The sequence below is a fragment of the Macrotis lagotis genome, chromosome 5, assembly GCF_037893015.1.
Source record: "Macrotis lagotis isolate mMagLag1 chromosome 5, bilby.v1.9.chrom.fasta, whole genome shotgun sequence".
NCBI lineage: Eukaryota > Metazoa > Chordata > Mammalia > Peramelemorphia > Peramelidae > Macrotis > Macrotis lagotis.
This window is the reverse complement of record NC_133662.1, coordinates 257,547,939-257,562,323: the sequence shown is the minus strand read 5'-3', so window position 1 is coordinate 257,562,323 and position 14,385 is coordinate 257,547,939. Positions and strand designations below refer to the sequence as shown.

The 14,385-nt window shown below is 46.4% G+C and overlaps 1 protein-coding gene across 1 annotated transcript in view; it reads right to left on the bottom strand.

Moving 5' to 3' along the window:
- Window positions 1-586: 586 nt before the first annotated feature.
- The window catches only part of GPC1 (glypican 1), a 146,333-nt gene continuing 132,534 nt past the window's right edge, over window positions 587-14,385 (bottom strand). The window contains exons 3-9 of the mRNA XM_074189489.1: window positions 11,829-12,220; window positions 10,945-11,110; window positions 9,852-9,982; window positions 9,027-9,146; window positions 8,135-8,268; window positions 6,182-6,357; window positions 587-5,764 (exon numbers count right to left, since the gene is read on the bottom strand). Of these exons, the coding sequence (XP_074045590.1) occupies window positions 5,547-5,764; window positions 6,182-6,357; window positions 8,135-8,268; window positions 9,027-9,146; window positions 9,852-9,982; window positions 10,945-11,110; window positions 11,829-12,220 (1,337 nt within the window). The 3' untranslated portion in view covers window positions 587-5,546. The remainder of the gene's footprint in view (window positions 5,765-6,181; window positions 6,358-8,134; window positions 8,269-9,026; window positions 9,147-9,851; window positions 9,983-10,944; window positions 11,111-11,828; window positions 12,221-14,385) is intronic.

Below are 14,385 nucleotides of genomic sequence, written 5' to 3'. Positions count from 1 at the left end.
AATTGATAACACATGGCCTTGGGCAAGTTTACACTGTGCTACCTATATCTATTATCTGAATTTTGTTTTTTTGGTGAGTGGAACAGTGTATTTGAAAATTTGAAAATTGGGGCTACCTTTGTGACCTTTGGCTAATCACTTGACTAAAGTTTTCTTTTCTCTCAAATGGAGGGGTTGGCTTTGGTGGCTTCCGATGCCCCTTCCAGCTTTAGACGTATGATCCTAAGAATGTAGGACCAGGTGATTTGGATGTAAGGTTAAGGATGATTTGGAAAATCAGCTTTGTTGATGCAATTTTTTTCCTATTTTATTTAGCCTTGGTGCTTGATCTAGATGGAGCCAAAACCCCATGAAGGGGTATTCAGATCATTTTATTGATTTCCTCTTATCTATTATAATGTAAACTTTGTGAATAGGGACTGATCAATTTTTTTTGACTTTGTAAACTCTTCCCTCCTCATCCTCCATGCTGGGCACATTGCAGATACTTAAGAGCCTATTCGATTGCTGGGTGATTGCTCATAGATGTATCCAAAGCTGAAGATCCCATCACCACTTTCCAATGCACACAGATCCCAAATGGGCTCTGTCCATCTCTGATCCCCTCCTCCCATCGGCCTTGCAGCTGTATCTTCCTATATGTATTCTCTCCCCTAATTAGAAAATGAGCTCCCAGACTGCGGGGATTCATTCATTTAGAACATGGAATATATGGAAATCAACATGAATGCTATTTCTAGGTTTTAACTGGAAAGCAGGGACAATTGGTCATGGCCTCAGCATCATCACACAATTGGGCAAACACAAAATGGGCTTTGGAAACTCTGGTAAGAGCTTGCAGCACCAATGTCCATTTAAGTCTCCAGCCTTTTTATTTATACAAGGATTCAAAGAACATATTCAACCTTCCAATAAACAGTGCAAGATAATTACAGGTACCTTGGTTAACAGAAAGAAATATATAACTAAATGGCCAGCCTTGCCAGTGAGTGAAGTAAATCTTCATTTGGCAGAGGGAGGGAGAGAGAGGGGAGAGAGAGGGAGAGCGGGGAAGAGAGAAGAGAAAGAGATGCATTTTTTTGAAGGCAAAGGAATAATTTGGAGGCTTTTAAAAACATTTTTATTGAATTGTCCTTATCCCTTAGTAAGCCCACCAGAAAACAAAAGGTTTATTATGTGACTTGTAAATGGTAAGGAACTATGCCCTCAAAGTCTCTTCTGACCCCTCCCCACCCCTACATCCCAAAGCTGACAAGTAGAATTTGGGACTTTGAATGGGGTCAGAATGAACTCTGTGGCACCCGACTCTCCATTTTAGGGGATGGAAGTTGAAATTCAATTTATTTTAAATCAAAACGAACAGTTCTTCCCAATGGTCTCCTTTTGTCATTATTCACCAAGGTGATAACAGCATTTTAACATAAGGACAAAACGTTTGTTTCTTGTCCAACCCCAAAGACCTGTGGCCATGTGGAACTCAACCCACTCGGTGAAAAGAGAACAGGTGTCCCAAAAGTCTTAGTTCAGTTTTAAGCTTTGATAATAGTTATTATTTAAGCTGAAATGGTTACTAAAGCTCACACTGATAAGACTTTTAGGACACACCAATTTGTTTTGGATGTATTTCCCCCCAATTATATGGTGAACTGTAGGAGGATAGATATTTTATTTCTACCTCTCCTGTGTGGTCTCCTCATGGGGGATTGCCATGGCTAGGCTGCTTGCAGGGGGACAAGGAGGAGAGGGAATGCAGTAAACACTTGTTGCCATTATCTGGATATCAAAAATGCCTAATTAATACTTGTTAGTTGAGTGATTTTAATGGTTTAGCACGAGATGTGAATCTGCTGACTCTGGAGTCAGAAGCCCTGGCTTGCAATCTCCCTCTTTGATGTTTACTCTCTCTCTCTGTCTTTGGGCCAGTCCTATCAGAGCCTCAGTTTCCTCATCTGTAAAATGACATTGGACTAGATGGCCTCCAAACACTCCTTCCTGGGCTTGAACCTACATGAACAAAGGCCAACATCAGGAGACACACTTTGTTGGGAATCTCTGGTATACTTTCTCAGTGTGGGCTCTAGCTTAACTAGGCAGTAATCTGATTTCTGCCTTAGGAAGGGACTGGCCTAAAGGCAAGTCACCCATTCAGATACGGGACCCTGGCTTCTGTCTGACCAAAACCAGTTCTTGTTGGGTTTGAGTAATGAGATTCTCTTAGGTCCTAGAACCATGGTATTTCCCAAACATAAGAAATGGAATCTTCTGGGGGGGGGTAGCAATGAATTTCCCAGATGTGATGGGAAGTCTGCATATGGAGGTCAGGAGACTATTGGTTTGAGATGTTAGGCATTTGTTTGTGTGGATGATGTCAAGATCTTTTTTCTCTTCTGAGACCCTCTGACCTCTTCAAATGGTTAGATGATATGATTTTCATTTTCTAGCCAGACAGGAACATGAAATGGAATCATGGGAAAGGCAATGGTAGGTAACAGATGAGGGATTTTAACTTGTTCTCTGCAAAGTGAAGGCTGTGAGAATTGTCCTGGACTGAAGATCTGGGGAATTGAGGTCTAGTGCTGTCAACGTGCTGACAGGGAATTAGTAATGGGTAAGCTGCAACCTGGTAGATGTGAGTCCTCTGATTATCAAGGTCAACCTGTGTCATGGGACAGGTACCATCACAAACAAAACTTTCGCTCTCTGGGACTTTGTTCCCCCCTGCCCTGGGGCTTCTTTTCCCCTCTTTTCAATGATGGAATCAGGTCCCAGCTCTTCACCCTGTGACCTTCAAACCAGTTATGGCCAACCTGAGTCTTTTAGCAAAAATATTATTTAGCTAAAAGTCCAATCTCTGTCATTTGCAATCTGTGTGATCTTAATCACTTATCTCTCAGTTTACTTAGCTGTCAAATGAGGTTTAGATGAGGTATCTAACCCATTGAATTTCTAGTGTCCTAACTACTAACTGTCCTGTTAGCATGTTGAGACCAATAAATAATGGGCGCTAAATTAAGATTGATTATGTGGCCCTCCAAGAAAAACCTGAAAGTTCCTGTTTTGGATGGTCTGGATGTCTCCTCCTAGTTCTCAAAGTTAATTAGTTTATAGCCACTTCCCCAGCAGGGCCTAATTAAAGACAGTTGGCTAGACCAATCAGGTTCATTTTCCCCAAAGTAGTTGGGAAAGATAAATGCTATCCTAAGGTATGAAAGGGACCTCAGGCATTGAGGTTCTGGGGCCTGCTAAGGGACCTCCTTTTTTTTTTTTAAGGAATGAAAACACCAGGATAACACTGCACCATGATGGTAGCAGATAGTAAACATAGTTCTTAGGAAGAATGGCTGCCTGTGGGGGTCTGAATGGGAAAGACAGGATTGCTTAAGGGCCTAGAGCCTTATGAATGGGGAAGGAGGCTAGCTAGCACCAATGAGAATGCAGCATCAGGGATCCCATGGGTGGCTCTCTGTGCTTGAAGGACTCCATGAGATGTCCCCCAACCCTCCCAAAGTCTTCTCCTCTTCAGCCATGGATGCTTGAAATGTTGCTTGATAACACTGTGACTTCTCAAAAGTTCATGGTCTAAAAGGGCCCTGACTTGGAATCTCCATTTAACTCCTCATTTTGTAAGGCTTCATTATTCAGGAGAGACTGCAGACCACATCCTCTTTTTGGTTAAGAGGTTGAATGGAAATGAATGGGCTGGCCCTGTGATTTCAGTCAAGTAAGGAATGCTCTGATCTCCAACTTCTCAGTTTTGAGAACTGCCCAGGCATGGAGTACTTACTGCCCAAGGCCACAGGGTCTAGAGGAATGCCAGTGGTTAGCACAGTGCCTGGCCTGGAAGAGGCGCTTAAGAAATGTTTCTGTCTTGACTGATTGGCTGAGGAACCATAGGTGGGTCTTAAATCCCCCTATTTCTGACTCCTAGGCCACAGCTCTCTCTCTCTCCCCATTATACCTTCCTTGAAAGGAAGGTTCCTTGAAAAATAATTCAAGAAAATATTCTTAAAGATGGAAATAGGACCTGGAGTATTGAAAAATTTATGCAAGCCTATAAAAAAAAAACCCTTAAATGTAAAAGCCCTTTGGCTCTACTTTCCTGCCCACCAAAGAGAGAGAGAGAGAGAGAGAGAGAGAGATCCTCATGATATCAGACCATTGAGTAACAGAGAATAAAATTCCATCCTGATTTCACTGGTTAGGTCTTATTGGGATCTGTGTCACACTTTGACCTGTGGATTCCAGTGCCCACCCTGTAGCCCTCTGAAAGACAAGATTCTGTCAGTGGCAAATGGATAGCTTTATCTCTACATAATATTTAAACAAAAGTAAAAAAAAAGGAAACCTCAAAATCTGAGTTCCTGTCTGACAATCAAGTAAGAGGTTACGGAGGGAAGCAGTGGGCCAAAGTAAAACCAACATGGTAACTTGGAAAGGATGCTTTGGTGTGACCTAGAGGGCCAGCTGTCTTCTCTGACCCAGTGTGGGACCCTAGGAAAGGCTTCTACCTTATTTGTGCCTCAATGATCCCAGCTGTGAAATGGAAGGATGGGACAGCTAGCACTCCCAGGAAGCCAGGCAGAGGAGCTGCTCTTTCCTGGGTCAGGCAATGAAAAAAGAATAGTCCCCCCCCCCCCCAAAATACAGTCATGGTGCCATTGTCCACTGCCATTGTTTTAGGCCCCCCCCCAAACACATTGGTTCAATATTGCAAAGAATGATGATTTGTAAACAAAGCCTTGGACACTCAAATTCATTGAGAAAGGGCTAAAAATAAAGGGAGGGGTCTCAATTACTTGGCAGCAGCATCATTTTGTTTCAATGTCATATGCCATGGAAGTGTGGTCATAGATTTAGAGTGTTGGTTGAGATCTTGGGTGAATTTTGGAATCTCATGCAAAACAGAAAATTTCTACTCTTGGGCTTCTCAAAGGCAGAGGACCATCAACTGCCTTAAAAACTAAATTTTTTTTTTAAACTAAGGAGAAAGATTTATTTCCTTGAGATCTTGAAGGTAGGATTTTGCATTGAGGCCTAGACTGGGGATAAGCTTGTGAATCAGTTCCCCGCTTGGGGAGAGGCTGCTTGCAGGGTTGTTGGAGGGAAGGAAGGCACCGGCACTTGTCTTTCTCAAGGGGGCAGGAACCTTTCCAACTCAGCCTTCTATTCAGCTCCCCCTCGATTGGCTATTATGAATGTGGTACACAGCATCACTGCTGCTACTTGGGTGTCACCCACTGCTGATCCGTTGGGGGAAGCATCATCTTCCCATCAACTGGAGAGCCTTGATCAGCCCCCCAGGGAAAAGAATGAAATTAAAAAACAGAAAAACCAAAACAAACAAACAACCAGGTATGGCCTTTGGGGCCCTAGAGTCAGAGCGAATGAAGGCTCCTGCCGGGGTCCGGGGCCACGGTCACTCTCCGTCACCGACCTTCCCCTTGAGCTTGCGTGCGTTCTCGCCTTCTGCCGAGATGAATCAAATATCGTCCGTCCGTTTTGGCAAAGGCCGGCCTCGGCCATAGTCCCTTTGGCTGGCAGGGTGGTTATCGGCCCAGGGACCATGCTGCAGCAGGGGCTAAGGTGAGGAGGAGGAGAAGGGAGGAAGGCCGGGGGCAGCTGGGGGCACCACTCCCATCATGCTCTGACAGGTTGGGGAAGGCGTGGGTCTCAGGCTGCCTCGTACTCTGACTTTTGCTCAGTCTTTTCCCACAGCCCTCATCCAAACAGCCATCACCGCTCCCTGAGCCACTGATGTCATCACCTGTAAAAGGGGATGGGAGTGAGGAAGGCAGGACCTGGGTCTGCTTCTCTTGGAGGTCTGAGCCTCTTATTATGCAGGGCCCTTTTCCCTTTGCACGATAATGCTAGACTAGAAGTCGGTAGGGTTGAAGTTTGGGCCAACCCCTCCTTAGACACTTAATAGTTGTGGGATCTGCTGAACCTCACTTTTTATCCCTCTCAGGTCTATCCCTACCCTCATCTTTGTCATTCCACCCCAATCAAACCCCAGGTTGACTCTGCCACCAAGTCTGATGTTGGTCCCTCTGAACCTACCACTCCTCAGGCTTATCCAACACTAACCCTCTTGGGGTGAAGGATAAATGAGACTGACATCAGCTCAGCTTCATAGCCCTAGGTTACAACTTTCTTCTGCCCTCCCTCCTGAGCCCCAACTCACTGGTGTCCTGGAAGTCAATGTCATTGCCATTGTAGGCATTGCGCAAGCGGTTGGTCATGATCTTGAGTTGCATAATCTGTTGCCGGATGGTCATGTCGGGCTTGGTGATGTCTACCTCCACCTCAGGATTGTTAATCTGACTGGCAAGGCCATCACCCATCACTTCAGGGAGGTACCTGTGGGAGAGAGGGGATGCACATAGGTCCCTTGATGTCTGTTTTGTTTCCATCCTGTAGTTATCATCTTGTGGTATGGCTAGCTGGCACCATGGATCAAGGGTTGGACCTCAAGTAAGGAAGACCTGAGTTCCAATCCTGCCTCATTTATTAGCTGAATTGCCTTGGACAGGTGACTTAAACCTTTTGGCCTCAGTTTCCTCATCTGTAAAATGGAGATGATAATGATAGTACCTACCTTACAGGGCCATTGAATGGATAAAATTAAATATATATATATATATATATGGAATGCTCTTTGCAAACCGAACCATGAGATATAAAATGCTCACTATTTTAGTATGATACATTTAGTTCTATGCTTTCCTGGTCCCCCCAGCTCCAAAAGCCTTTCTTTCTAGGGCTAACCTCTATCTGCTCTGTATTTCTCTTATACTTGGTGTCTCCTCCATTTGAATGCAAACTTGGGAGCAGAGGTTGGTTTTTCTTTTTCATTGTACCCCCGGCTGGTTTGTTTTTTAGTTCTGTGAATTTATCTTTCTTTTTCTTGTACCCTAGTACCATGATCTTTTGAGTGTGTACTCTGAAACCCACCTTTGAGAAAGGGTACATACATATGCCAACCTAGAGTCACCAGAGGGATCCTTTGTATGTTTGCACCGTGAGAGAAGAGAGGAGAGGACCTTTTGTGAACACTCAACAGCTGGAAGGGAGCTCTGAAACCCAAGTCAGTTAAGTGACTTGTCCAAGGACTCATGGCCAGGAGATAGGAGAATAGGAATTCAAACTCAGATCTAATGAGAGCAAATGTAGCATCTTCTATATTCCTTCAGAGAGGCCTCTCTATCTCATACTTTGACCTTTCAGATAAGGAAAATCAGACCCTAGAGGTCACACAGGAATAAATAATACCACTGACCGCTGGATCATTGAACAAATGAGGAAAACTGAGGTCAAGAGTGGTCGGCCCAAAGTTCCAGGATTCCATGGCAGTCATCTGACTCTAAATTGAGTACTCCAAAGAATTTAGGATTCTGCAGCTAAAGGCTGTGAGATGGGGGTTCAGGCTTCAAAAGGGGGTTATGTGCACAACCTTTGGCCTAGGCCATGTGCAAAATATAGTTACTGCAGCTCTCTTTAGAGTAGGCAAAAACTGGAAACCAAAGCAATGTCCTATGGGGGGAACAGCCAAATTGTGGTACATGCATGTGATAATATAGTGCCATTAGAAAAGATGCAAAGGAAACTTCCACTGGGAGGATGCTGATGAATTGATGCCAAGTGAGCAATATGGAAAAACAGTGGAGGCATTAACATCGGGAGCAAAACAACTTATAAAGACTTTTAAACTGATTCCTGCAGTGATAAAGCAGGAGACCAAAGGAATGAAGAGGACAAATGTCACTTCCTCCTGATGGTCAGACAATGAGTGAATTTAACATGCAGATAGAGACAGACATTTTGGGATGTGGCTAATATGGGAACTTATTTGGCTCTGGACTTTGAGATAGTTTGAGTGAATTGTTTTCTTTGCTCAATGAGGCGGAAGGAGAAGAAATTAGTAAAAACTATTTATGGAAAAAAGGAAGGATTAGGGCTAATTTTCCTTCTCCTCTCCCCTCCTTAACCTACCCTGGGGTTTGGAAGGTAGCCTTAGGAAGCAGGTGATAAAGAGGAGGGAGAAGGGTAGGAAAGTGGCAGTATGTATAGCCAAGGGTTCTTTGGGTAGGGAAGAGGGGTCCTTGGGTGAGGAAGGGGCAGGGAAAGATCTGCTCACCTCCCTTTGGTCATCCCATTCCAACAACGCTCATCGAGGTTTGAGCTCATGGCCACCTTTTCAGTACACAGGACTCCAGGGAGACTGACCCAGAAGTCTCGGACATCCCGGAGCTGGGCTTTGGCTTCTGAGACCTAAGAAGAGACAGAGGAGAGACAGCATGAGGCCCAGGGGACAGTCTGAACAGAGCGGTGGGGGATCAAGTATGTGGGAGCCTGGGAGAGAAAGGGAATGAATTTCCCAGCCTTGGGACTGATCTTGTCCAAGAAGTATAAGGAAGCAATAGTGGCCACTTAAGAAGGGGAAAAACCCCCCATTTATTCAGCCTCTACTATGGGTCAGGCACAGTATTATGTGCTTGAAAAATATTAACGCATTTGAACCAAAATTGCTGGGAGTAGGTGCCATTAATATCTCCATTTTACAGATGAGGAAACTGAGGCAGATAGCGATTTGAGTGATTTGCCCAGGGTCAGCCAAATGCTCCATTCAGCTACGGTGGTGGTGAAGACCTTGTGTCAGAGTGGATAAAGGGCTGGAGTCAGGAAGATCTGCATTTAGATCCCAACTTAGACTGGGATCTCTACTTCTCTGGCCCCCAGTTTCCTCCTCATTAAAATGAGTGTTAGGCTCATTTGGGGCCCTTCCAACTCTGGGATTGTGGATTGTAACCTATCTCAGCCTCAGTTTCCTCATCTGTAAAATGGGAAGGATAACTGCCCTTCCTTCCCAAGCTGGTGGAGAGGATCAGTAGGATAATGAGCATTTTGTAGACACTCTGATTAGTACGGTGCTATATTGTTGGAGGTGAGCTTTGAACGAGGGCCCTGCCATCTCCCTTTGTTGGCCCACTCCATCTGTCCAAGGCCAGGTCCCTCTAGAGACTACTTACCAGTTTCTCCAGCCCAACCCCAGAGGGCTTCTCCTCCACAACAGGCTTCCCTCGTCGTCTCTTTTCCTCTCCACCAGAGCCCTTGCCACTCCCTCTGGGATTTCCACAGCCTTGAATAACCTAGAGAAAGACCACCGAGGAAATGAGAAGTCTATACAGTATCTTAATTCATAAAATGTCTTCTGCTCCCCTCTATTCTTTCAACCATTCTATCCCTGTTGATGTAATTGCCCACCCTTCTTCTAGGCTCTTTGGGGGGAGATGGAGGGCATTCTGATTTGGTCCTGAAGTGGCCTCTGAGACCACCTAGTCCCACTTCCTTATTTAACAGATGAGAAAATTGATACCCTAGGAAATAATTTGTCCAAGGTCACATGGGCAGTGATTTCTGGAGGTAGTAGGCACTTCTCCCTTATGTCCCCATAGCTCACACCAGTAGAGGCACAGTGTGCCTAAGTCAAGCCTGGGGGTTTTATGGGAACTTCTTTCTTGGCCCCCCAGGAACAACTCCTCCTGCACCAGACCTATGATGTCAGTGTCAGAAAGCCTGGGGTACTCTGTCAAGGCTGATCCACACATTCTGACCACTGTGGGGGAAAAGGGCCACCTTAAGTATGGGGAACAAAGACATCCCAGAATCATATAATCACTCTGCCTCTTAAGGCCCATTTTAAAGGAGAGAGTGTGTCTGATTGGTGCTCCAGGAGGAGGTGTGATGAGACCATCTTTGTCCCCTAAATCCTCAGTGTATATGTGGGTGTCTGCCTCTTGGGGTCTGAACCCCATCCCCTTCATTTATGGTCCCTCATGGGCAGGCACTCCCACCTTGGTTGTGAGCGTGTCCCTGTTGTCCTGGAGGGTGGTGATGGCCTCGGAGATTCGAACGTGGATTGTCCCAATCGTACTCTCCACACTCGTCTGGCCATCGAACTTGTCGGCCACAAGCAGCATGGAGTCTGGGGGGGGGAACAAACCCAGAAGCGTCAGTGGGGAGGAAATAACCATTTTGGGCAGGGGTCTTAACTCTGGGAAGCTGTACATTTGGATAGGAACAAAAAAGGCACTTTTCTTTTCACCATCACTTAAATTTAAACATTCTGAGGAGTTTCACTAGATGACTAAAGGATGCAATGAAAGGTTGGAGGGACACCCAGGAGGCTCTGTTTCATCACTTGCTCTGGGTCAGGAAGCCTACTGGGGCATGGGATAAACACAGCTCTTCACATGGGGCCTTGTTGGGTGTTTCTCCTAAGATGGTGGCAGCCCTTGCACCAGGTGAAGGCCTTGTAGCCTGTGCTGTGTGCTCTGAGTAGCCCCTCAGAACAGGCTAGAGGGGGATCCTAGAAGGGCATGCTGGAGGTCTCAGAAGTCAGAGCCAGGCCCAATTAAAGCCTGCCTCGATGCCTCCTCTCCTTCTCTCTTAAGTTAATATCAACCCCTTACTCTACTCTATATACATAATCTTAAAGCCAGGTATGTGTCCAATCTCCTCAGTGATACTTTGTTGTGGGGAGCAGGCCCTGGAGGGGAGCCCATAGGACTCTACTCTGAGTGCTCCATAAGCCAGTTTTCCAAGAAAAAAGGCCAGTGGAACTTGGATGATGATGATGAGGTTCTCACACCATTTGCTATAGGAGCTTCAGTTGATTGGTTGGGATGAGAACTAGGCAGGTCTTTCAAAAGAAGGTTCTAGGGCACAGTCCAGCTTAGTCTCATTTTGTATGCGGGCATAATAGGCAGCCTAGAATAATGGGTGGGATGAGATGAAGTTAAGGAACAAGGGTCCAGTGGGAAAGATGGAGGCTGAATTGGAAGGGGAGACTATGGAATCCGGACAGTACAGTGTGGTTCAATGCCAGACTAAGAGGTGAGGTAGGGAGAGAGCAGAGTGAAGGGCTGGGAGGGAACAAACTCTCACCAAGCAGGTTCCTCCATTCAGTGTCCAGATCTGCCTGGTTGGCCAGGCAGCCCTTCATCACGTTTCGGCAATAGCCAGAACATGGCTGGGGGCTCTGGACGCCCAGGCAGTGGGAGCAGTAGAGCAGCTTCATGATGGCCCGAGAGCACTCCTGGCCCAGGGGGACCTGCAACAAAAGGGGCACGGTCAACATAAGAAAGAATGAATTGTCAGTTCCACAGGATTTTAGATCTAAAAGGCCATGGGGTCTAGCTTTCCTCCTTTACAGGTGAGGAAACTGAGGCCAAGGTGAAGCAGCTAGCTCTGGAATAGATCTAAGAGGCCGTCCAGTCCAGTTAGTCCATCCATAGATGAGGAGACAGGGCCTAGGGAGGCTGCAGGCAGAACAGAATGGATTCAGAAGCTATGATGTGCAAGAGGAATCTGTTAAGTGGGAGGATTCAGGTGAAGGCCCAGGAGCAAGGACTTAACAGGTCCAGACAGGCTGGAGTTTGTCCTTGTGCTGTTTGTTTCCCTCTCCCATTCCCTCTGGCTGACCCCCAGATGGGCCTGTCAGGGCAGGGCAACCTGGGCAAAGAGGGTAGCTGCTCCAGCTCTGGGTGAAGAACCTAAGAACCCAATGGGACCCCCTAGACCACAGTTGTCCCAGCCTCTCAGCCAAGGACAGGTGTGTCATTGGCCTCTAGAGCACTCCCAGGACCATCTGCAGAGGTCATGTCTGGTTCGACATTCTTGGGGTTGCCCTGATAACAGACATTGATGAATGGAAGTTCTCTGAAGGCAGGGCCCATCCTATTTTGGGTCCTGTTTCCTGACTGATCGGTGTTTATAGGGGGAGTCAGACTGGCAAGGACATGTAGGGGTGAGCTTGAAATCCCACTCACCTGAGACACCTTCCTGACCACATCGATGGCCACACCCAGGCCCTGCACAAAGGAACGCACGGCCACAAAGGCCCGCGTGGCCCGGAGCTTGAGCTCCCTGGGCGCCTCGCCGAAGGGCTTGAAGGCTTCGGCCTGCTTGCCCATGCAGTCCAGGTAGTCATCTGGCAGCACGTACTGGGGGTGCATCTGCTTGAAGAGCCGCTCTAGTAGGCGGGCCCAGAACTCAGCCAGTGCCTCTTCCAGGTTGATGTTGGCCCCCCGGTAATAGCGGCGCAGTTCTGAGTACAGATCCCTGAACAGGCGTGAGTTCTGCGTGTACAAGTCCCCATGGACACTGGGGAATGTGTCCTGGACAGCTCGCTCCGACCTGTTCAGCAGGTCCTGGAAATGACCTTTAGGGGAAAGAGAGGGAAGAAGGGTCAGTGGGAGCAGCTCCATCCTAACAACTGCTGAATCCCCATCCAATTCATGGAGTCCATCCCAGATCCCCCTCCCCACTATCCATGGGCTTTCTTTTGCCATTGATGTGGATGCCTTGGGCACTCTGGCTCCATTGCTGGTCGCCCCTCCTCACCAAAGCTACCAGTGCTGACTTTGTATAGCCCTAGATAGTCACATGTTATATTCTCCTAGGGAAGATAAGCTTAATAAAGTCAAGTCTGTTTTATTTAATTATATTGGCAGAGCCTAGCAACTGCCTCCCACCTAGTAGATACTCCAGGGTTTGCAGATTGACTAAAACACATATCCACAAACTGCTATGGTCATTGGCTGTCCTTGGGCTGAAGTAGAGTCTCACCATCATGTAATCAATCTCAGGCCCTAGACTCTAAAAGGTGGTGGAAAGGTGATGGGCCCCGGCTGTAGCCAGGAGGATCTAGGGGTTTTGTAACCAAAGCAGGCTTATATTGGCTAAGGCTGATGACAGTCAACCAACATTAAGCTCTACAATGCTAAACTTGGGATACAAACCCAGGTAAAGATAGTCCCTGCCTTCGAGGAGCTTCCAATCTAATTGGGGATACTACATGAAAATAAATCCAAGGCACCATGATAGGGACTGTGCATCTGAAGGTCTTGATTTTAAAGCTGGAAGGGGCCTCAGGGAATTGAATCTAATCTCTGAAATTTTATAGATGAGAAACCTGAAGTCCGAGGTCATACAGGTAGCAAAGGGCAAATGCAAGATTTGATCCTGGCTCCTTATTTTCCTGTAAATGGTAATAAAGACTTTCTTTTAAAAAATATTTAATAAAGGTTTTCTTGGTCTAGCAGTCCCCAAGAGGGAAAGAAAGTGAATATTTTGGCTGAATTTAGCGTGGGCTGGCCACTGTGTCAAAGGTTCCAGAGGAGGCTGTCAACCAAAGGTGACGTCTCAAGTGGTAGATATGTGCCACACGAGGAAGCTGACCAAGCCCTACCAGTTGAATTAGACTCTGGTTGGCCTCCTTTCCTGCCTCAGGGTCTGTTTCCTTAAAAATGCTGACAGTGCCAAAGAAAGCAAAAAATATTAATTTAAAGAAATGAAAAAGTGAGTGGGTCCCAGGGAAGGTTGAAGGATTGCTCATTTTCTAACAAATCAATCCTCCTCCGTTTCCCCTTCCTCCTCTCTGATGCCATAATGTCTCTTGGAGATTGGCAGACAGTTCCAAATGTACAGAGATCTCTTTGGTGCAGAGGTGGGGGGCTGGGGGTGTGGAACACTGCATGTGTACTCAGACTCAGTGGATGTGTCCATTAGTTTTGTTCAATTGCTTATACTCCCTTCTTTTTGTATTTTTTCACTCTCCTCCCCACCCCATAAAGGATATCTTGCCAGGTTAGCGAGATATGAAAATGAAGAAGGAAAAGACAAAAGATTGATTTTGTAAAAAAGAATGCCCAGAACATCAGCCCTAAGGTTCCTCTTTCACTCCTTACTCATTCCAAAATTTCCTTCCCTCCTAGCAACAAGGGATGTGGTAAAAAAAAAAAATCCCAGAATCTAAGTAACTGGTAACCCTGATCCACTTAGATGTGGCGTACCCCTCAATTTTCTGAGCTGCAGCCACAAGGGAGGGTCAGAGAGGCTTTCTCTGGTTCTTTTGAGCTCTGAAGATATAGAATCTGGTGTGGATGGGCTTGGTTCAACGAATGACAATCATAATTACATCTCTGTATTAGGATAGGATCCTAACAAGTCTCCTGCCTCAGTCACTCCTTCTCCAATCCAGTCTACTTGGGCCTCCAGACCAATCAGCAACCAAAAACACTGTCTATATCATTCCTCTCCTCCAAAATCTGCAGTGGCTCCCCAATAAATGAAAATTTCTGGCATTCGAGGACTTCCCTTTCTAATATGGGTCTAACCTACTTTTCCAGTTCTTTCTCTCCCTCTCTCCCCCCCCTTTCCCTCCATCTCTTCTCTCTTTCTCTCCTTACTCTTTTCTATTTTCCCACTCTTTTTCTCCTCTCTTCATCCTTCCTGCCCCCCCCCCTTCCCTTTCCTTCCATCTTTCTCTTGTTCCCTTTCCTCACCACCTTTGGCCATGCCATGCCCTCTTCCCCTCTTTTTGAA